The sequence below is a fragment of the Semicossyphus pulcher genome, unplaced genomic scaffold, assembly GCF_022749685.1.
Source record: "Semicossyphus pulcher isolate SPU_LCO1_2020_fin unplaced genomic scaffold, fSemPul1.0.p SCAF_14, whole genome shotgun sequence".
In the NCBI taxonomy this organism is placed as follows: Eukaryota; Metazoa; Chordata; class Actinopteri; order Labriformes; family Labridae; genus Semicossyphus; species Semicossyphus pulcher.
In genome coordinates this window covers 29,429,340-29,453,317 of record NW_027211648.1, presented here as the reverse complement: position 1 = coordinate 29,453,317, position 23,978 = coordinate 29,429,340, and the positions used below count along the sequence as shown (strand labels likewise).

At 43.1% G+C, this 23,978-nt stretch overlaps 1 protein-coding gene across 1 annotated transcript; it reads right to left on the bottom strand.

Annotated features, from left to right (window-relative positions):
* Positions 1 to 4,704: 4,704 nt before the first annotated feature.
* Positions 4,705 to 16,151, bottom strand: osr1 (odd-skipped related transcription factor 1). The gene is made up of 3 exons (XM_069662124.1): positions 15,846 to 16,151; positions 8,583 to 9,287; positions 4,705 to 5,378 (listed from the first exon to the last, which is right to left on the bottom strand). Exons 2-3 carry the CDS (start codon positions 9,257 to 9,259, stop codon positions 5,246 to 5,248), a joined length of 810 nt encoding a protein of 269 aa, XP_069518225.1. The 5' UTR covers positions 9,260 to 9,287; positions 15,846 to 16,151; the 3' UTR covers positions 4,705 to 5,245.
* Between the last annotated feature and the right edge of the window lie 7,827 nt (positions 16,152 to 23,978).

Sequence of the window (23,978 nt, the reverse complement as noted above, 5' to 3'; positions counted from 1 at the left end):
ATGTCTCCCCCCAGAGTCCAAACGACCTTCTGTCATGTAACAATATCATCATCATTTGTTGTAATAAATGATCTTTCTTCATTTACTCTCTCTCGTCTCTCCTGATTGAAGCCAGTGAGAATCTCTCACATCAGCGTGATGCCATCTTTCTGGACGGAGCACGAGCTGTTTGTCCACAGGATGACCTTCCTACACCTGTTGTCCTTTGTTATATGTGCAACAGTATGTCGCTCAAGTGTGGTGACAAGGGTTCGGGTTTAAACATGCAGATGATGTATTTTCTATGGTTCACTTACCTTCTGTGTTAATTAAAATGATTGCTGTTTTAAATGAAACATTAAAAAAAGGGGGTAACACTTTCTTTGAAGGGGTGTGCATAAGACTGACATGACACCTTCATAACCATGACATGACACCTGTCATGAGCATGAATGTCTCCTTCATGGCTGTTGTCATTTGGTCAGTGATGTTATTTTTAATGCAAAGTCGACATTTGAGATCAACTTATAAACTCTCATTCAACTCATGAACGCTCACTCATGTTCATCACAGGTGTCATGTCAGTCTTATATTTTCTCCTTGTAAACTGAAGTAACAGACGGCTTCTGTCCTGCTTTATTTATTTTATTTACATAAGCTTAAATCCACTTCACCCTCCCCGTGTCAGTGTTGTTCTGAGGATGGATTTTCGAAAATGTAAACAAACGTGGGACTCCTGAAAAGCAGCGGAGGACTCTCCAGTACAGCTCGCTGACATTGGCGTGATGCCGTCTTTCTGGGCGGCACGTGAGCTGTTCGTCCACAGGATGACCATTCTACACCTGTTGTGCTTTGTTATATAGATATATATTATAAACCTGCTGTTACCACAAACCTGACAAGCTCTGGGAGAGTCATGTAGACAGGAGACACCTCACAGAGGTCACAGCAGCATGCTCTGAGCAGCGACTCAGCTGCTTGTGATACACAATGAATCGTTCAGTCAGTGATAACACAGCATTAGCAGAGCGTCATTTAGCAGTGTATGTATAGCTCGGAGAACAAATCGGGGTATCTTGGCTAATGTATGTTTATGCTTGAAATAAATACTTTCAGCTGACAGTGCTCCTGCTTCCTCCTCTGAATATGACTCAGATGATTTAAGCATACTGTTCAGGGCTGCACTACACTTGTTGTGTGTGGAGCCAGGGAGATGTCAATCAAAACATGAATGGCCACGCCCACTCACAAAAGGAAGCAATCTACTGCAGTAATTAAAGAAAACTTTAAAGGTTTTAAATGATTGGAACTCCTTCAGGATGCTTTTTCATAACGTTTAACTTGTTACAGACGCATCTGCTGTCACATTTAATTTATTGGTATATTATAACATTTATTTTTATTCAGGCTTCTCCCTCACTAGTATGTAATAAAGTGTATTATTGCTCCTCGAAGGTTGGACGTTTTGTACCACACATCTGCTCTGATGTCACAGTTAACTTCAGGAGTGAGAATAAATGTCATCTCAGTGATCGTCTGTTGTTTTCTTTTGCATTCCAACATTTATTAATAAAGCTGAGACGACAGGTGTGTACGTGTGTGTGTGTGTGTGTGTGTGTGTGTGTGTGTGTGTGTGTGTGTGTATTAGCATGTTTAGTGCGTCATACAGGAAGAAGGCTGCTGGTCCAGGGGAAGGAGGAGAGCTGAGCGGATGGTCGGCCTGTTGCTCACCGTTTCTCTTGTAGCCAGGAACTCATCAGTCTCTCATCAACTCCGTGAGTAGCCATGGACACACACACACACACACATACACACACATGCATACACACACACAGCTGGGCCGCCTAAGATGGCAGGGGATAGTGTACGTGACATACAGCTTGTCCTACTTAAGGCAGAAAGGACACTACTTCTGCTCTCCTCAAGCTGTTGGCAATCACTGGAGGGAACATTTAGATTCTGGTTTTATTTGCATCTATAAAACCTTGTAGAGGGTCAAATATTTAAGCCCAGTGATAAAAGATGTAGGGCTGTGAATGCGTGGGTTCCCTCCGGGTACTCCGGCTTCCGGTATAGATAATGGATGGATGGATATTCAATGTTTGGGCATCAGTCACTGGATGGATTTACCATCTGGAAAAACATTTAGTCAGCGTTTAGAGGTAAGGACTTCCAGCCAAGACTTCCTTCTCCGGGCGCTGCATTGTTTACACTCCAGTCAGCAGCTCGAGAAGCGACCGTGTGTTCAGATCAAAGTAAAGGTAAATTCTCCCTCCAGATGTGTCTGCTAAATAAACGCTTTCATCTCTTGGTTCGTCCCATCCCCCGGAGGAGCGCCCGTTCATCTGTCTGTGCTGAGTCTCAGTTTCACTGTAAACGGTAAGTTACACAGAGGCTGCACTCTGGCTTACTGCAGCGGGATGAAGCCCAAAAACAAACTGTTGACTTTAAAGATTTAATCTTGAAGATTTCAGTTTGTTCTCTATAGCGGCACCTGTGGCGATAATCGGTAATTGCGGGAATACACCAATTTAACCAGACGTCTACAGTTGGCTCTGTTTGTTAGAGTTGTAACTGACGGTCGCTTTCCTTTTCAGACTGTTTGCTTCATCTGAGCGTCGAGTTTGTTTCTTCTTCTTTGGATTTTCACTTCTTGTTGAAGTTGTATCTGTAGTCATCCATCTTTTCTTTGTTTGTTCAGCCATAGTAGATTACTGTTTACTCGCAACACTTGCAGAGAGCGGGAAAGCAGCCGCTTAGCTCCGCCTCCACAGACACCCAGTCAGTAATAATACTATATACTTCAAATACAAAGGCTTTCATCAGTGTGCCATAGGCTCAGTCACCATTGTGTTACCTCATTCAGAGATCGATAGAGACTTAAGAGCCGTTAATTAAAGTAATAATCTCAAAGATTTTCTTGTAAATAAATGTCTGTTAAGTTTGCTGAAATAACATCATGATGAAGATTAGGAACAAGTCAACATGAAGCTTTGTCAGGTCTGTCGTCCAGAGGAGAAGAACACTACTTTAACATGGGACGTTTGTTGAACGGAGGGCGGAGCCATCGTTTCTGATGCATTCAAGGAATTCGGGAAATTTAAACACGAACGGCTTTCGTGACACAACGTCAATGTTGAAATGTTTGATCTAGAGCAGATTGTTGCTGAACCTGCTGCAGATGTTTGTTTATAGAGATTAATAAGAAGCTAAATCGTTGTCAGATGATGCTGATGGGAGCCGGGATGTCATAATAGCAGATTACGTTCCGCCTGCTTTTGCTCCTCACGGACTGTTTTCCCTGCATACGCTGCAGCCTGCTGATACGTGATTGGTCAATACTACTATTCCAAATAGAATACAGAACACTTCCAGTACTAAAATCCTGTCACTCGCCTCTTTCTGTAGAATCTGCACATAGAGATAAAATAAACATTGACATGTTGGTTTATTAGCCTGCTGACGTTAGCTCAAAGACAGCTTCAAGGAGCCGCAGGATGAATTGAAATCAACATTTCACAATTTCATGTCAAATATTTTAACAAAGTGAAATCAGCATCTGCTGATGTTTTTGTTTCTAGTTTTTCTCTTCAATTATGTAAGTGTACCATCAGTGTCCTTATCATCACTGTCGTGATCAATATAAACACGAGTGTGTTGAACTGAATTACATGTAGCTATTAAAGCTCCTGTGAGGAGTTTTTCACCAGCAATGAATCAGACTGAAATACATTATGATGCCTCTATATGAGCTACAAAAGCAAATCAGCCCATCAGCAACAAGATCAATTATTGCTATATAGTTATTTTTAATGCCTGTAACTGCTGTCGGAGGGGGTGGGGGGGTTAGGTGTCAGACGAAGCGATTAACTGCACGCTGCCTTCCTTTACATTATCCAGGGCAAAGTTTAAAGTGAGTGATGCATATGACTGTTAAAGAAAGCAGGATGAGATTGTTTAAAAACCACCACTTCAGCATGAACAGGACAAAATCAGCAAAGAGATAAGAGGTACGACTTTGTCCACAGGGGGCGCCAGAATCAACACAAACTGAAAGTTCCTCACAGCAGCTTTAACACAGGGTGACCGTACGTCCGGAGGCCCAACAAATATTTATAAAACACTGATATGTGCCAGTCCCGGATTTAACCAATTGAAACACTAAACCAATGGACCATGCTGCAACACTGATTTGTCTGTATATATGTCAATCACTGTCGTTGCCAAGGCTGTTGCTGTTTTAACCAATAGAAAAACAAATGCACCGCTGATCAAAGTTCAATACTGATTTGTTTGTACATGTGTCAATCAATCTCGGCACACAGCTGTTGCTCAGCTGTCACGCCGAAAAGGAAGTCAGAGTTTTCCAAGGAGCTCCAGGAGAGTTACAGCTTCCTTCAGAAAGTACCAGACAATGAATATGCTGCGTTTTGCACATGCTGCGAGTGGCCCACGGTGGAAATGCCGACACACAAAGCCATATAACAACGAGCAAACACAAACGGTGGGTACAGGCTGGAAGGGGAATCATCTGCTGAGGCGTTTTCCTGGTGTTGAAAGGTGCACTGATGAAAAACCCAATTGCACCATGAGCTCATACTTGTTGGCTCGTGGTAAAATTAAAGTGTCCCTATTTGGAGGTCTGATATCAACTCCGACCCCCCTGACCTCTCTCCTCATACCGCAACATTTCCCTGAGACAAACTCCGACACTCAGCCGAGCAGTTAAAGTAAAATATTTTATTTAGAAATGATTATTCATTTTGAAAATAGGTTTAAGAAATCCAGTGATATATGTAAATAATCAATAATCAGGTTAAAGTGCAAAAATACATTTCTGATATAATGTATCTGTACAAAAATAACATTGGAATGTGATATTGAAAACGTGTTAACATGGCTTTGATCATTCTCAGCTTTTGTTTTAAAAAATTGCATAAGAGTCGAGTCCCTTTATAAAGTCTTTGGATTAAAGGAGAAAACTATTTCAGCGCGCAGCCACAGTGTTTTTTTTCATAAGGTCCGTTTCACATTCCACACATCCACTGGGTCTGCTGCCAAATCAGGCTTTGATAACTGAGCATACACTTCTCCTCTAAGGCGTGTTTTTTCTTTAAGAACTGGCTGGTGAAACATTTCATCCTTGAAAGTATTCCCATCGCTGCGGCGGCTCTGAGATGAAAAAGTCTTTGGTTTTTCTTTGACTGTTGTTGTCTTTGGTCGTGTTTTTCCAGTGTCCCTGTCCCCTCCCTGCTGGCGCACTGAATCACTTGATCTTGGCCGGCTTCAGTTCCTTGACCTGCATGTGTAATGTTTTGTGGACGGCCAGAGTCCTGGACTGACAGAAGCCCTTCCCACACTCCTGGCACTTGAAGGGCTTTTCTTTGGAATGGATGTACCTGCAGGGGGAAACACAAGAAAAGCAGCCGGTTAGTGTTTAGAAACAATCATGTCAGATTTTAGAATATCATCATTACACTGAATGGATTAATTTATGTGAGGCTTCATGACCTTCCAACTTGTCCTCCAAATATAACAACAGAAAATGATTCAAAAACAAACCATATGAGCTCCTCTCAGATTTTATGCCAAAGTTTGGTTTATTTAAGGATCAAACATGACTAAATAAAACCCAGAGCAGTTTTGATGCACTGCATTGATCTGTGACCTCAAAGGATAAACCTGGGCCCTATTTAGTAATTAAATGAGTTGTGTGTAATGTGCAAAAAGGTTTGGAATTGCTCCAGTAAATTGATGTAGCTAGCATCAGCAGAACAGGCTGGAATAACAGCAACATAATCCTTGGAGGCAAATACATCCAATCAAAGGTCATCCACAAAAAGTTCTTTCCACTGACAGGCTCAGGCTGTTATTCTAACTGTGTGACAACATTACAGAAAGAAAGACCTTTTTGTTACAGAGGAAGATGCTTTGTTTGAGACAAGAAACAGTTGTTACATCGCTCTCTTCCAACCCACCAAACTCCACTGACAAAAACAGCAATTTTACCTTTCAAAACAGAGAGTTGCTGCTCTGCCTCTGCCTCAATTTGTTCATTGTTTTTGTGTTATTTTGTGTAAATAATGCTGTGTTGGACTTTTTAAAACACCTAAGTTACACAATGACACAAACTAACCCTTTACTATTTGTGCTCTTTAAAGTTGTAATCTCAAAGATCTCGGTTTCGTAATCTTTGGCGGCACCTGTGGCGATAAACGGTCATTGCGGGAGCACACTTCCCAGATATCCAGACAGTGCTGCATGTGTGACGTCCACGGTTGGCTCCGGTTGTAACTCTTGATTTTCCTGGCTGACGGTCGCTTTCCTTTTCAGACTGTTTGCTTCATCTGAGCGTCGAGTTTGTTTCTTTTTCTTTGGATTTTCACTTCTTGTTGAAGTTGTATCTGTAGTCATCCATTGTTCTTTGTTTGTTCAGCCATAGTAGATTACTGTTTACTCGCAACACTTGCAGAGAGCGAAGAAGCAGCCGCTTAGCTCCGCCTACCCTCTCTGGCAGACCAACCACTGCTGGCTGATGGAAAACGCGTCACTAACTGGGAGCCGCTTGTGATTTTTTGTTGTTGTTATGTTGCTGGTATTTGTTAGATCGACTGAGTCACAAGGTAAGGTAAATAAGTCAACGTCAACAGCTCCTTTAATTCACACCAACATCTACCTGAGCAGTCATTTACACATTCAACATGTGGTGTACTTAAAAACATGTACCTCTTCACTAACCCGTCACACCCGAAGTATACTGACTACCTTCTGGATCATGAAATCGTCCAAAGTAAACATATTTCCTGTCATTTAGATTGGGCTAATTAAATGATTGTTATTGGTCTAAATTATACCATGCACCACACCTACGCTATAGGCTCTTCTCAGCTTAATCCAAGTTCATTAACCTGCAGCTGCACGTCAGGTTCCTGCAGAATCTGATGCTAACAATGACAGCAAAGAAGAGGGCCTATTATACTCAGAACACAATGAATCAAAAGTCTTTGACAAGCTTGGCATGCTGATAATCAAATGCATAATGTGGATATTATGTTCTTTAGGTGAATTACTGCCTTTTTTGCACAATTAGCAGTTAATAGGCTTGTTAATTAAGCCTTACAGCGTGTCCACACAGGAGGATTTAAACAGTGCTTTTCAGTTCCCAGGCTGCAGGAGTTTCACCCTTCTATACTCACATAAACACACTCCAAAGGCCCTTTCACACCTGCACTGCACTACTGAAAATGTCCCGACATTGTCCGGGTGGGCTCGTGTATGAACGCAAACAGCCGACTTTTTCACCACGACTTTACACAGACCTTTTCCTGCCAGCGTCTGAGTGAAACGTCAGGAAGAAGTCGGGGTGAGCCGACGTGTGAATGCAGCAAGTAATAGTTAGGAACATTCACCGTGAGCGAGTGGGCGGGGTGATGACCTTTCTATCATGTGACCGGCGTGAAAGCAGAAGAGCGACACATGACAGGATGATTAAAAACATCCGAGGTTGAAGAAGAAGGACAACAGTAAAGATGTCTGCAGACTGGAGAGGGGAAGAGATTCAGGAGCTTCTGGCTAAGAGGGCCGATGATGAAACTGTTGTGGCGACCACACCGTGCTTTTTACGTCACTTCCTGCCTCATTAGAACCCCCCCCCCTCTGAGGCTCTGAGCATTGCCAACATTTCCTACTATCAATAATGCATCCTGTGTAGAGTGCTGCTCGGGCTATGCCTTTTCTGTGAGCCATTAAAGTCAATGCCAAACATTTTCACTGGAGAATTAGCACAACCAACTGTTTTGTCCATGTTGCCAAGTCTTGTATTTGCATTGCATTGAAGTGGGTGTAAACGGGAATCAGTTCCAATTTGGTGAATTGGTGTAAATAGGAGTCTAGAACAAGTACTGGCCCTCTCTCTATAAGTTGTTGACCCTTCAGGTTCATTATTCAAGGTTTTTACAGAGGCCTGAATTATACCCAGCGGTCTCCTCCTCTTCCAAACAAGCAAGCTGAGAAATTAAAAGGACTAAAAACACTAAATAAAAACAGGGCCGTGAGCTGAGCTGCCACTAACTCGACGAAAACCCGTCATCTGGGGACCTGATAGTTACAACACCAAGAAAGAACTCAGCTAGAAGTTTGTTATCGCTCCGCCATCAGCTGATGCTTCACAACTATGATAAACTTCCACCTCGCTGCTGAAAATCAAGACTTCTGTAGGCTTTTATTGGAGTTCAATGTGCGGCGGAACTGAAAGAAAAGGAACAAACATGCTGAACAGCAAATTTTGATTACTGGCTAAATTCTGAGTCGAGTTAAGGGTCTGAGTGAACCGACTGTTTTCCTCGATGTGGCCACTTCCTGATATTTGCATACATTTGCATAAGGTTGCAGGTAAGTCTGGAAGTCGGTTTAAAATTGAAGGGGAATCATAACAAGGGTCGAGATTCAGTTGATCACACTTCAGCAGATAGTGGCGCACACTGTCAGGTAGCGTGGCCTCTGTAGCACATCGTGCCAAGTTACCTGTGAGATTGACAGCTTCATAAAGAATCCCTTTGTTCACACAGTAAGTACAGTTCTGTATAGACAGGCCTGGCTCTCACCTGTGGTCCCTCAGGTGGTCCTGTCGTCTGAAGGCCTTGTGGCAGATGTCGCAGGTGTACGGCCTCTCGTCCGTGTGCGTCCTCTCGTGGATCAGCAGGTTGTAGGATTTGGTAAAATGGCGCCCGCAGAACTTGCAGACAAACTCTTTCTTGGTCTTGGAGGGGAGGCGGCCTCGGCTGGACTTGCGCTCTGGAGAGGAGAGTTTGGTCACGTCCAGGAGGCATCCCAGGCCGGCGGAGGTCGGGTGGTGAGATGAAGCCTGTGCTGCAGCTGCAGCAGCAACACCCGTCATGCTCAGGTCCTCCGCCTTTAGGTGATCCTCCTGCGTGGCTGCGGTCGCCAGGTTGGCAAAGTCAAAGCGCGGCTTGCTCTTGGAGCTCTGCAGCAGCCCCGCTGAGTCCTGCCTGGGCTGCAGGAGGTGAGGGAACAAGGGGAGGGAGGCCATGGAGGAGAACTGAGAAGGCAGCTTGGAGATGGTGCAGCGGGGCAGGGCGAGGGGAGGGTAGCCGAGGGTCCACTGGTGGAGGTGGATGGCATGCAGGGCGCTGAAGCTGTAGATGCTGTGGAAGTTATCTGCTGGCAGCTGGAGGCCTGTGGAGCTCTGCAGGAGGGAGTAGTTGGCCAGCTGGAGGGACGGGTGGAGGGGGACGGGTGCTGGCAGGGTCTTGCTGCCCATGGCTGCTCCCCGAAATCCAGAAGACGTCCTGGTAAAGACAGAGAACACGAGCGGATGAACATGTGCAACTTTTAAAGCTCAGATAACAGTAAAATCATTCAAAGTCGGCGCCTCCTTTAGCCGGGGCAGCCCTGTTTGATATGTATAGAGTACCCACTTCACACCCCCACCGCCACACAGCATTAGTGCCTTATCAAATCCAACACAACAGACACACACACACTTCAATCAGGGGCCACTACACATCCAGTCCAGCTGCTGATAACGCTGTAAAGGGGGGGCTTCATTATCAGCTAGTATGTGCATGTGACAGGCGCTGGAGTTAAAGACATCTGCAGCCAAACTCTTCGTCTTCACAGGGATGCTTTCTTATAATTTAAATTCAACTTTTGTTTTGTTTATTTATTTATTTTACTACTGCGACTTTAAAAAGTCTCGTTTGGTCCTTTAAAGTTTGTTTCTGTCGTGGTGTTAGTCGTCTTTGTAGCATAGGGGCTGTGATTACAGCAGAGACAGGGATCAGGGATCAAACCGTCGCTGAAGGTCCTCACAAGCATACTAAGACACTGAGACAACGTGTGTGTGTGTGGTAAATGTGTCAGCGAAAGTGAACACAAAACAATTGGCAGCCTTAACACACACACACACACACACACAGATGCGTCTGACTGTGTGTGTGTGTGTGTGTGTGTGTGTGTGTGTGTGGGTGTTTCCTGTTCCCAGAAACACGCCCGGGGCTGTTGAGGGCAGAGACAGAGAATGACAGCATTCAGCTGGAGAAATACCTGCGAGCTGTTAAATCAGGTTTGATAAGCAGGAATAACAATAGACAATAATGTATCTTTGTCTGAGGCAGACGTTGATGGACAGGAGCCGCCGCAGCGCTGAGTCTGTGTTCTCCCACAGGCCACTCCCCTCACCGCCTCAGCTCACACAATAGAGCTGTTTAATACCTACAGCTGCTGCATCACTGCTGCACTATGTACTCTCGCTCAGGTGCTGAAACAATCCTGTACAATTAAGAGGTCTGAGTTACCATTGGGGGAAATATGTTTTTACTTTTTACTACAGTCGCTCATTTATCTGGTGGCTGTAGTTACGACCGCAGGTGGCGAGTACAGAGTTGTGTGCTGGAGTGGAACACCTGGGCCCCATTTTTACATACCGGTATTTTGGAGATTAAATTAAACAAAAAGTTTTGGAATTGTTCCAGCAGTATCAAACAGGCTCTAACGGCTGCGATGCAATCCTTAGTGGCAAATACACCTGATCAATGTACGTCCACTAAAAGTTCTTGTTGTTTCCACTGACAGGCTCAGGTTGTTATTCTAAGTGTCTGACAACGTTACAGAAAGGATCCCTACAGAGATAGACCTTTTTGTTACAGAGGAAGATGATTGTTTTAATCCAAAAACATCGCTCTCTTCAAAGCCACCAGACTCCATTTAAAAAAAACAGTAATTTTACCTTAAACAACAGAGGGATGCTGGGCTAACGCTGCACAGCTTTTCATACCTATTAATCATTTAGACCCCAAAATATGTTAAAATACGGCCCAGGTTTAAATATACCTGAATGCAGGTTTTCAGGATGGTTATTTAAAACTAACGCAGACTTTAACTCACATGCAGCAGTAGTGGCTGCAATATGATCATGGGGTCAAATGTGCCCGAACAAAGTATGTTCACTAAAAGTTCTTGTTTTTGCCACAAACAGGCTCAGATTGTCAAACCATGATTAACTTTTTGTTGAGGTAAGAGCCTTTTTTTAAATCCAGAAACAGTCCTTACATCGCTCTCTTCAAAGCCACCAGACTCCATTGACAAAAATAGTAATTTTACATTAAAGAACAGAAGGATGCTGGTCTAACGCTGCACAGCTGTGTTGCAATCTACTGGAGCAATTACCTTTTTTTGTACCTATTAATCATTTAGACCCCGAAATATGTTAAAGTACATACAGCCAAGGTTTAAATATACCTGAATTCACCTTTAAGGACGGCTTTTCAAAACTACTGCAGACGTTTACTCCAGTACACGGCAGCAACGGCTGCAATGTAATCATGGGGGCAAATGTGCCCGATCAAAGTAAGTGCACTAAAAGTTCTTCTTTTTGTCACTGTTTTAAGATGATCAACTTCATTTTAAATCTAGAAACAGCCGAGGCGTAGCCCTCCAAAGCCACCAGACTCCATTTAAAAAACCAGGAATTTAACCTTGAGGAACAGAGGGATGCTGGTTTTATGCTGCACAGCTGTGTTGCAATCTACTGGAGCAATTACAGAGCTTTTTGAACGTAGCCCAAAATGTGTTAAAATACACACGGCCAAGGTTTTAAAATACCTGAATTCACCTTTAAAGATCGTTGTTTAAAACTCCTTCAGACTTTAAATATAATGCCTTTAAGAGGTTGATTTGTACTCCTGTAAAATGAAGTGGTGGACACGTTTTATATGTATTTATATAACAAATATGATGCACTGTTACAGATTCAACTGCCCGACAGTGTGTAAAAGCAGCTGAACCAGCATTAAAATACTGATAACTAATGCATCACTTATAGTAATGCAACAATATATTTAAAATGCTGCAAAATTAGTTCTTTGAAATATGATACTTAAAAAAATGTGTTTTATTTTGGTAAAAATTAAAATAATATTACTTGTAATGGAGTATTTTTATGTTGTGGTTTTACTGATTCTACTTCAGTGTTCAGATGAAGGTAAATAGAGTGAATATAAATAAAGGTTGAAGGTGTACACCAGCATGTGACATCAAAGATTGGAGTTCAGTTTTTCCTGTTTTTTGTTTTTTTCCCTTCCTGCCATTTTTCATAGTGTACTTCAGATAAACTACATTTGTAATTATAACCTGTTGTTGTTTTGTTGTTTGTCTTATAACTCATTAATAACCACATGTATAATTTATGATAACAGCTTTATGTATTGTGACGAGCTTAAGACGTTTGACTGAGTGTGTCTCAAATGAAGACGTTTTAATCCGGACTGTTTGTTCTAAGAAATGTATATTATATTAAAATAAATAACAATAAAAACCACAACAGTAATATTAATAAAACAGTAGAAGAATGATGTTTCACAATCAGTAAACTAATACTTTTAGAAACAGGCCAACGTGTAAGTGAGGAGACGAGGAATGCAGCGTGAGTCAGAGGAAAAACACGAGCAGGCGTTACGAGGTTCTACAGGGACAGAGAGTGTATTTGAACTGTCTCTGCAGGGGGACAACCTGGTATCTCCAAAGCTTATCAGCATCTAATGAAAACAGAGTTACTTTAAGTTTAATCAAATGTATGGGATTATAAATTAATTTGTGAGTTTGAGACACTGAATATGTTTCTCATTAAATCCCCACCTGCTCAGATGTGAGCGCTGCTCAAACAAACAATTATTTTAATATCATTAAGTGTTTTAAAGTTGGCCAGGAGAGTTTTTTTTTTATCACTTCAGGGTTTAAATCTGTTGTTATAACGCTGTCCTGTTAGGTAAACAACAGGCTGTAGGTGCCGTACAGGCAGAGAGAGTACAGTTACATATTGCAGCTTCATAAAGTGATTTAATAAATCCAACATAAGAAATGTCCTGACCCCGAGCCCGGGCCGGCCGCTCGTCCTCTGAACCCGGTGAAGTGTTTGTAATGAGGAGCAGCGGAGCTCGAACAGCCCCCTGCAGTCCGCTCCTCTCTGATCACCACGCAGAAGTAATTGACTTTTACTTAGGAGGTCATTAGAGGAGATAAGTGCAGCGCTGCTGAGCCTCTGCTCACCTTTAACCCTTTGATGTCTGCATACCAGGGGCCTCCACGGCCAAGCGGCCATGTGGCCCTGTGTTTGGGTCGGGGCTGTGAGATTCAGCGCCTCAGACGGCCTCGTGGTGACGACTGAGACGCTGCCGCTTCTCACCTCGGTGTGAACGTGATCAGGCTGGGTGCAGTACACACTCTTAATGGATATACAATGTTCTTCTAGCATGTTCACGTCCAAACTCTGGGAACAAAACCTGCAGACGCCGAGGACACAGTTCACGTCCTCACATTCTGTTTTAAAGGTTTGTTTTTGTTTTTAAGCACCAGGTGAAGTTTATGTGCTGCCATTAAAAACTTAAACAGCAGGAGCACATTTTCTGGACTTATTATAAAACAATTTTAAGACCTTTATGAGGACAAAATATCAGATAAACAAAGGCTGCAGAGCCCACCCCTCCAACTGTTAGCTCAGTAAACCTACAGAACTACAGACGAGATGTTCTTAAGTAGTTCGCTCAGCTTCAGCCTCATGAGGTAGTGTTGCAGTTTAAAGCAGCAGTGAGCCCTTTGTGACCTGTTACAATCACACAGAACTGCTTTGTGATTTTGTTCCTCTCTCAGATGTCTTGACTTGAGCGATCTTCAGTCAGAGAAAATGTTGAATATTCAGAGCATTACGAGGAAGAGGTGATCATTCGAGTTAAAAAAATCTGCAGCAGTAATTTAGTGACATGATTTATGCCCCTCAGCGTTATCTCGGGACCCGTAGGGGGTCTTATCCCCCAGGTTGGGAAACAATGGTTTAAAAAAAAAGCTTAATCTGCAGCCATCAGATGAAGTAAAGTCTGACATAGTGCCACCGCCCGAGGCGCAGGAACTGAGTGAAAAGTAGAACAAGATGTTTTACCGGTTGTTTTAACTTCAGACTTCAAACTCAGCTTTTAATCATCTTCACCTTTCAGAGGATTTTTCCTGAATTATGTTTGTTCCATATTTATTTATTTATTTAAACGCTTTCAGTCCACTGAGGTGTGTTTAATCACGAGCCCTGAAACATTCAAACCTTCAGTCCCTGCAGCTGTAAACTTCAGCCATGTAGGACCCCCCCCCCCCTCCTCTCTGGCCCCACTGTGTGGTATATTTTACCCGGCAGGTCTTTAATCCAGCCGTCTTTAACATGCATGTGACTTAATCTGTGGCTGTAATGTTTTCCACAAGTATCAGAGATAATGCAAAGCTTCAGAGCAGCCTCAGTGACACACGCACACATGCACGGTGACTGCATGTTTCAGGTTAACGTGACAGAACGAACACGCTGGATACGTTTGATTGTTTTTAAAGTGCAGTGAGATTATTTTGAGCTGCTTCCTGTGAAACGAACTCGCATGTTTTCTGTAACAATGTTTGTTTTTCTGATCTGAGCAGCGTCTGTGTTTCTTTCATGTTTCGAGATGCAGACGCTCATCTCTAACACCAACACTGTTTGACTTTATTTCTACTGGAAACAGGCTGAAACGTTTTTACTGCGTCTTTAGAGGCTCCATGTTAAAAGAATTAAATGTTAATGCATTTTAGAACAGACATGACTTTGATTACAAGTGCTGGACTTCTGTCTGTATCTGAATGAAGCACAGCGGTTAAAACTTTTTCTCCTCTACCTCTCAGAGGTAAATACCCTGTTTGCACTGCAGCGTCTCACCTCTGATGTTTGTGTCTTACACAGAAATTTGCAAATAATTTGAATAAATCTATATATTTGAGCACTCGGTTATTAAGATGTTTTGCATTGTAATTTTGCACAAACAGAAAACTCTGCAAGGCCTGTAATGCTTCTTAAGAATATTTAGGTAATACTTAACATATTTGTAGCTGCATAAACTAAGTGCAGGACTTTTAGCAGAGGAGCATGAGGCTCGTTGTAAACGGCACGAGACACGGTTAATCCAGTGTGTTCTGAGGCGCTGGGCCGTCAGACCTCCTCTCGGACGCTCTCATCTGCTGCATGTAGACGTTATTAGATCTCCAGCGTCTTCATTAAGCGGAGCAGCGTCATTAATTAACGACGGAGGAGGCCGTCAGTCCGAGCTGTTCGGCCTGATCCCGCTCCTCACACGTCTGTGCTGATGTTTATTCAGACTGCACGCGCTCATCGCGCAGCCCGAAGCGGTGCATAAATGTGTGTTTAACGCGGAGTGTAAATGAGACTCATCACAGCGTGTTAACGACTGTTTCAAGGATGAGGATTAATGCGCAAAAAGAGCGAGACAAAGGGATAAAAGGTCGACAGTTTAGTCTGATCTGTGCGCGGAGATTTACATTTAATGTAGCTCACAGGCACGTGCTGTTTATTAAGCAAATTTGGAGTCTAGTTACCTTAAAGAAAAGGTGATTAATAAGCATTTTTAAAACGTAATCCTGCAGGTCTGCTGAGGAGAGGCTGTTTAGGATCAAACCACGGTAACAAATGTTTGTGGGAGAAGGTGAATATTTAACCAAATATATTTCCTTCTTCTCATAACATTTCATGTAATGATAGTTTTGCTATCGCTAAATATATCAAATAAAATTAATGTGCAATAATCTCACTTACACTGAAGAACCAAAGGCCACATGAGACACCTGTTGCACAACCTTTTTGTACTTTTTTTTAACCGGCTAAAATAATTAGCTCCTGATATGTAAACATGTAAACATTATTAATGAAGCTGTGATGTTCATTTAAACTTGATTCAGACACTGATACAAAGTTTGGTCCCTTTCTCTGCAGTCATTCATCTTGTTACATTTTTCTTTTTGAACACAGAAACAAATCAAAGACTCACCGAGAAAAGTTCTTTTGAGTTTTTTAAACGCTCCTTGTCCCGTCGGGCTCCTGGCGGAAGTTCAGGGTGATGAAGCCCCGCTGAGCAGCCTCGTTTCTCGCGGTGGATGAGTTAATGAGACGGCCGGAGCGGCGGCATGTTCCTCCGCTGCTGCTGCGGGTTTCCTCCGCGGGGTGAGGAGGTGCGGGAGGGAGGCTGAGCTCAGAGAGGAGGCTGAGCTCAGCAGGCACGGCGGTGTGGAGGTGCTGCTGGTGGTGGAGGAGGTGATGATGATGGTGGAGGTGGTGTAGCTGCGGTGTTGGGACGCCTCTCTGCTTCACTGTTCTGCGCTCTCCGCTGCCTGCTGCCTCTTTATTGCAGCGCAGAGTCCGACTCCTACCGGCGCGTCACTCCGCCAGCCCACAGACACACACACACTCACGCGCGCACACACACACACATAGCACAACATCAGTGTGCTATATGATCCTGCTGTCAGGCAGGAAACAGGCGCGTGTGCTGCTGGTTCATGTGCGCACACTGGACTGGACATGGAGCTGCACGCGCTCCATGAAATTAATCAGAAACATTTATAAATAAAAGTTTATTTATTTGTGAACTGTAAACATTCTGAGACTCTTTAGCTGAGAGAAATAAATAAAACATGACCGCGGTCAGTTGTGCTGTTGGATCTTTGACATGATTTTATTTAGAAGAAGAATTCACGTTGTTGAGCAGAAAACACATGAATGCTACATGAATGACAAGTAGCACTCTGACATCTCCTGACCATGTGCTTTACTGCCTGAGCCACAGATAACTCTTCTGACAGCATGACACAGTGACATCACACACACAGCTGGAGTACTGTTGTCTGTTTAAACTCACTTGTAAAAGGGCAAAATGTTGGTGACACAGATGTGAACAAAGAGAAATCACACCTCACTCTGCTGGTTTTGTTTCTTGTCAAATATTTAGGTGACGTTTGATCCAACATTTGGGGAAATAAAAAACATGTTACACACAGCACTGAACATTTCAAACACCTGATATCTAACTGTCTGTGTCAATGAAGCACCAGAATGAAGACTTCCATAGAGACACAGACTCAAAAGATCTGAGAGGAGCGAAACACTCTGCAAGAAAGAAAGAAAAATAAAGTCACAAAACAAACGTTTCAGAGCCGAGAAGCATCAGAGCAAAGATGCAGATGTTTCTCTCTCAGCCGGGACGTTTCGGAGTTATTTGCAAAATGTAAACTTTGGTGTTAATGAGCGTCATTTTATGGGCCTAAAGAGTGGGAGCGATCTGAACCCCACCGGCTCAGTTTGTGTACGTTGCTTGTTTTAGTGGAGTCTGTTTGACAGACAACACGACTGTTGGGCCAGAGCTTGCTCATTTACATCTGTGCTCCCCGAGCAGAAAGATCTACAAAACACTCATTACAACACAAACAATTAAAAACAATACAAATGCACACATTTCAAAAACAGTGTGTGACATAAAAACATGCAAATATACCTTTAATTCTCTCAGTGTTGGAGGACGGTTGTTGTTGTTGTAGTGACGAAGAAGAAGAACAAATCTCTGGGACACTGTGAGCTCTTCATGTCTGATCACACTCACCTCTTTGCTTGTGTCCAGTCTGACAGTCTTTCTGACTCTGCGTGTACGAGAGGATTGTTTAAAGAGTCCACTTGTCTCTGTCTCTACTTAGCAAACGTTCCCAAAGACCACCAGAGACGAATGTTTACTGAAGGTTCTCATGGTAGCAGATAAAAACAACTACATTACCTTCATTAAAATTAAGATGACAGAAAACAAAGATCCCTTCTCACTGTGGGCATTTCAATGTTTACACACTGACTAAGATAATATACGGTATCTTGTCGGTCAGCGATCAGTTTAGTGTTTAAAGGTGAGCGTCGTGACACCTGGAAAAAGTCTGTCAGTAAGAAGAGAGTAAAAATATTTGTCCTTCAGTCCTCATGTTCTCTTCACACTTTCTCCTGCTGTGGATGCAGGTTACAGACCGCGAGTCTTAATGTTGAAAGATCAAGTGAAACTATATGTGGAAAATGTTTGCATCAAGTGTAGCAGCTATTGGCTCTGTGCTGTAATTACATCTGTGAGTAATGAACCCTGAAGGCATCACAAATCAGTGCAGGAGAGCTGCTGGACCATCAGCCGCTGCAACAAGGGAGCCTTTAAAGATGGCTACTCCTTCTTATAATCATAAGACTGACTGATGTCTGAGGGGGACATTACGCTGTTTTTATTTCGTTTAATTATGACTAATATCGGGTTTTATTATTCATATGTTTCCTGCGTATTACAATAAAAAGTTAACGGGGCTTTAACCGTCATTCTTCATCACCGTTAACATGCGAGGCCAGCAGGAACAAACTACTGTAACAGATGACCATCAAAATGTTTCCTCTAAAATATGAGACTCATTTTGTCCCTGGGAAATTAAAGTTTATTTGCTTATTGTTTCAAACTTGTGACTGATGGAGGAAAGTGTTACAAAGAAAACAAGGTGCAAAAACAACTGTAATAATTATGTTGTGGCACATTGTGACCTGTTTGTGGATGAAGCGGACGGACTGCAGTCAGTGAAGGGAAGTGTTACAGCTCCAGGACCTGCAGGATGACAGCATGTGGTGCTCTGAACAGCAGCTTCAACCAAAGAGGGAAAGCAGGTTTGAGTGAACGAAATCTGCCCTCTGCTGGAGAGCTTTTTATTTAGATAGAAAACTATTTGCAAGTTGCATTTAAAAATCAGTATGACTGATGAAGTCACGAACAGTAGAACAGATTTTGCACAACCTCCCCACATTCAGAGAGGATGTTTACAGCTAACATTAGCCACTGTATCACAAGTGTTTAAGTTGAATGTCTGAAGCTTGTTGTCAGTGTGGAGCCTGCAGCTGACTCAGTTGTCAGTTTGAGCACACGTATTTACACGAGTTCACCTTTTTCCATTTCATGCACCTGGGAGGAGTTCTTATTTAGATCATCCATCCTCTGCAGTGTGTTGTTCCACACCTCCACAGTCCCTCACCGCCACCCCAAGCACACTTGATTGGTCTCTCAGAGAAGTTGCTCAGAAAATTGCACATTGGAGTTAGTTTGAAGCCCGGTACGTCTCATGCAGACCTCACTGTACGGTGGCCAACAAGGGCAAAAATGTTGCAATCGCCCAAAAGATATTCAATAGGAAAAATGGGCTGCAAATTCAGAAATGATGCTAATTAAAAACACACACACGTCTTAGAAAAATACAACAACAGACAAGCGGTGCACATGAAAAGGCAGGCTGCAAAAGAATGTAAATGAATGCATTAACAGAAAACACGGAGACAAATAAACAATGCAGAGTCAAAAACAAACACAAACCCAGAAAATGTTTGTCAAAGCATTTTCAAGCTTACATTCTTTTTTATTTCTTGCTTGTATTGTGCTTCCATTATTTTGGATTCAGACCTGAGCTTTCAAATTACATTACAAATATGACCAGAACAGAGGTGACCACTTATAAACATGTGAAAACTGCCGCTGAGAAACGAGTCCAAACATTTACTTCAGGTAGGTCGCTGTAATGCTCTGTATGCAGGGCTTTTCTGTGCATGTTTTTTGTGCACATTCAGAAACGATTCCAATTCAACGACAGAAACGGGCTGCAAATAAAATCAATTATAAATTCACTGTCTCGTCTCCCATCAATAATAAACCTGTTGCAGTGAGCGCCCCCTACAGGCCTGCAGCACGTCTGCTGTGAAGACTGATTTACAACGTTTTGTTTTTTCACTTTGCATCGTTTCTGTATTTGCAGCACATTCGATGTTAATCCATTTGTTTTGGCTTTTTGAAGCCAGTTGTTTCATTCGCAGCTTGTTTCTGTCGTTGCACGTGTTTTTGTATTTACATGGTCTGAATGTGCTTCCTGTTTCTTCTAATGGAAAGTGTTTGGGCTGTTGCAGCACGATTGCCTTGTTGGCCACCATAAATTCATGATTGTGGAAGCAATTGTTAATCTTTGTATTCTTATGATTTTACCCAAATGTGAAGCACATAATGAGAGGTGCTTTATAAATATAATTGCTATTTTTATTCCATTAAAAATACAAAAACTCTAGATTGGAATCGTTCCTGTAAAGCTCATGTAAAACATAACTCTGCCAGTGTCGAGAAGCAGAGAAGCAGCGTGATGAGATTTATATCAAAACACTTTTACATTTAAGCAACACGTTGCTGTGAGGCAGCTGTCAGACAGCACTGAAACCAGGAAGTGCAAAAGCACGAGATCTAAGTGTGAAAAAACACAGATCTACTTTTTACCCACTGACTCTCTGCAGATCCCTCTTTGTCTTTAAACCTCGCATGCATGTGTCCGTCGGTTACACACAAAACCCTCCCTGTTTGCACTGTGAAGTCAGTTGTGATATTTTGTGCTTCCTTTGTTTGTCTGATAAACTTAAATGTCAGAGAAATCTCTGCAGAAACTTCCATTAAAATGAGATCATACAGACATATAGAGCAAGTGATGAAGGAAGCGAACTGTTTCTGCATCTCATGACTGAATATTACACTAAACGGATTATCTTGTTCGCTGCTAATAAATCACCAGATATTGAAAATGGCCTCGTTCATGTTGCACAACAGTGTCGAGTTTAAGAGTGCAACTCCAGCGATCCATCAGAGACGTTGCCACAGAAGCCCAGCGAACCCCCCGACCACGAGCAATAAAAGCCAGCAGCCAGACATCATTTACGTTGTGAGGCAGCAGAGAATACACACGGTGAAGAATGTCTCTGCTGTAAGTGCCCACTGTGCGCACACACACACACACAAACACACACACACACACACACACACACACACGCACACACATCAACGCTCAGTGACCCTCCTCTGAAACCGTGTATACTACTCACTTACACACACTGTACACGCCGTTTACATCATTTCACATGTAATCCAAACACTCAGCGGCCGACAGGAAGCGGCTGCCAGCACGTCCACATACATCAAACCCTCAGCACCTTCCTTTATAATTGTTCCAGCACACGTTTAAACAGAACATTTCATATGAAGTTATTATAACGTACAGGGTCAGGAACACGGCCACGCCTCCCTCACTCATTTAATCACCTGTGTCTCGTTAGCTCTCACACCTGTGCCTCCCTAATGCAGTCACCTGTGCATACACATAAGCCGAACCTTTCTGTCCTGTTAGTCTCAGTTCTCAGAACCCTTCCCCTCCTGTCTCAGCACAGGAACCACTGGGGGATGTTGCACCATCGAGCCCATCGAGACGTGCCCCCATCCTGAGTCTCGACCCCCAGGTTCCTGAAGGCTCCAGCTAACTCGAGCCCATTCCACACCCTCAACTCCGACTTACCTTGCATGTAAGACAATCGAGCAACAGTAAGACTGAAGTGAGGAAACTTCTTATACAACCTCCCCACATTCAGAGAGGATGTTTACAGCAGCAGCGCACATTAGCCACTGTATCACAAGTGTTTAAGTTGAATGTCTAAAGCTTATTGTCAGTGTGGAGCCTGCAGCTGACTCATCTGTCGAGTGTTAACAAGTTTCCTCTGTGGATGAGTTCACCTTTTTCCATTTTAAAACAAAACCTGTGAGTTATGCACCTGGAAGGAGTTCTTATTTAAATCATCCATCCTCTGCACAGTGTGTTGTTTGACACCTCCACAGTCCTTGACCAGCATCCCAAGCAGACTTGGGAGTTGCTCGGAAAATCTATCTTTTGCAGCTGATGGGAGTTAGTTGAAAGTCTGGTACGTCTCATGCAGACGCAACCGTACGGAGGGCGACGAGGGCAAGATCGCTGCAAACACCCAAATGATTTCCATTCGGAAAAATGGGAAGCAAATTCAAAATTCAAAAACACAGACGAGTCTTCTACAAATACAACCACAGAAAAGTGGTGCAAACAAAGAGGCGAGCTGCAGAAACTTAAAATGATGGCATTAACAGAAAACACGGTGACTACATGTAAACAATGCAAAGTCCAAAACACACAAACCCAGAAGAGAATTGCTGCATGTCCAGTCATCACAACGGAGGTGCTGCCGGCCTGTAGGACGCTCAGTGGAGCTGGGTTTTGGTGAAAGGTAAATTATAGAGAAATGTTTTTACAAAGGAAAGTCTTAAAACGACGGGGAGGAGGAAGGTGGTTTTGGTGGTGGGCACAAACAGACTCCCTGCCGCATCTTAGTCATCTCCGATATCAGAGTCCCGGACAGAGTGGCTGTTATCCTCCTCGCTGCTGCAACATAAACGCCACTCCCTGTCTTCTAACTCCGCCAGTCCTTCTGTTACAACTTTGACCTCCCTGCAGTCGGCGGCTCCTGTACTAGTTAGAGGAGTAAACACCCACACTCACCCAATAAGTTCTGCTAGCTGCAGGGCTAACTGGGCTGATTAGCTAACAGCAGCTACACTTTGGACATTTCTCCATAAGATATGATCCTGTTTCACCAAACTCGGAGACTGAAGTTGTGTGGGTTTTCAGAGTGGTCAGTGAGGCCCGGTCTTTTCCAATGGTCATATTCTTTTCTTGTTTTCTGATTTTGCATCGTTGCTGTATTTGAAGAGCTTTGCTGTTGATGCCTTTGCGTCTTCTGTAGCATGGTTTTCATTTGCATAACGTCTGTTGCTCAGTTGTTTTTGGATGATTGAATGTGTGTTTGACTTTTGCATTGTTTCTCAATTTGCAGCCTGTTTCTCCTGCTGGAAATCTTCTGGGCTGCTGTAGCGTGAGGTCCATGACAAAGCGTTGGTAACAGGCTCAGAGGACTTTCTTACACTCTGCATCACCAGGCTACAAAAACGCTTGCATCAAAGAGGCACGAAAGAGAGCTCCACATGAAATAGTCTGCAATTTGTGCTGACTGACAGTGTTTCACAAACCTGCCAGAGACCTGGTTGAAACATGAAAAGGAAGATTTAATCAGACATTCTGACCCAGACATCTCAACATCTCAACTTCTGCAAAGCTATAAATAGGTTTGAAACTGAAGTTTTCATATACAGAAGGACGTCATATTTCTCCAGCTGAACTTTGTCGGTGAATCTTCTCTTCATCCTGAAGTTGTAAAAACAGATAACTCGATTGGTCCCGACTGATCAAAGCCCCGGCCACTCTTGTATCCCTCCTCATCCCTCCTGTTGCGGGGTAAAACCGAAACTGTATCCCCGTAACCGAAACATATTGGAGAGTAAAGTGAAAACTCCTGCAATTTGTTGCGCTGGAGTGTTGCATCACTTCTTGGATCGCAGCGGCTGTCACTCTGGAAACAGCATGATTAGATTAGAGAGCGGCACAGCCAACACTTCAAACTGAGAGGTCCTCAGGGAAGTCCCTGCAGCAAATTCAAATGATGTTTCATCACGTCCTTAAAGAAAATTGCTGTGAGCAGGGAAATGATGAAAACGTCATGACATTATAATATTGTGTTACTGTATCAAAGTCCATGTAAATATCAAATTACTGCATGATTTACCAATCTAAACTCTACAGGGCTACATGGTGCAACAGAATCAATGTAATGAGGGGAAATCCACGGTGCACGCCACAAACATCACCAGCAGAGTGAAACAACATCTCTCAGACGGCGTAAGCACAAATACAGATGAACATCATAAGCTCCACATTTGTGCACATGCTGTATTTATTGCAGGCCGGATGACTTGGATTACAGTACAGTGACTTTGGGTCCCGTTCTTTCCGGTTGGTTCTCTGAATGTGGATTACTTTACATTTAATCAATTTGTACCCAGATTTGTTTCACACATGTTTCACATTTATTTGTCATATGGTCTGAGAGAGAGAGAGAGAGAGAGAAGTACATAACTGTGGAAGAACGACTAGAGGTTTCTGAATAAGTCCACTTTGGTGCTAACTAACGCTCTGCTCGCTCACGGTGGTTACTCACATTTTCAGGGCTTTGCTACTCGGTTCATCCAAGAGGATTTGTTTGTGACACAAGAGGGCTAAAGGGAAATTACGGTACGTTTCAACCTGACGGAGTTCCCTCTAAAGTGCTCATTGGGACGGTAAATGTTAAACTGTAATTCAGACCAGTCAAAGCACTTTTACGCTGCTGTCACATTCACCCTTTCACA

Coding starts and splice junctions, on each gene's coding strand:
- osr1 (XM_069662124.1), bottom strand. CDS start 9,259: ATGGGCAGCAAGACCCTGCCAGCACCCGTCCCCCTCCACCCGTCCCTC. Junction 5,379..8,582: donor GACCACCTGAGGGACCACAG/GTGAGAGCCAGG, acceptor TTCCCCCTGCAG/GTACATCCATTCCAAAGAAA.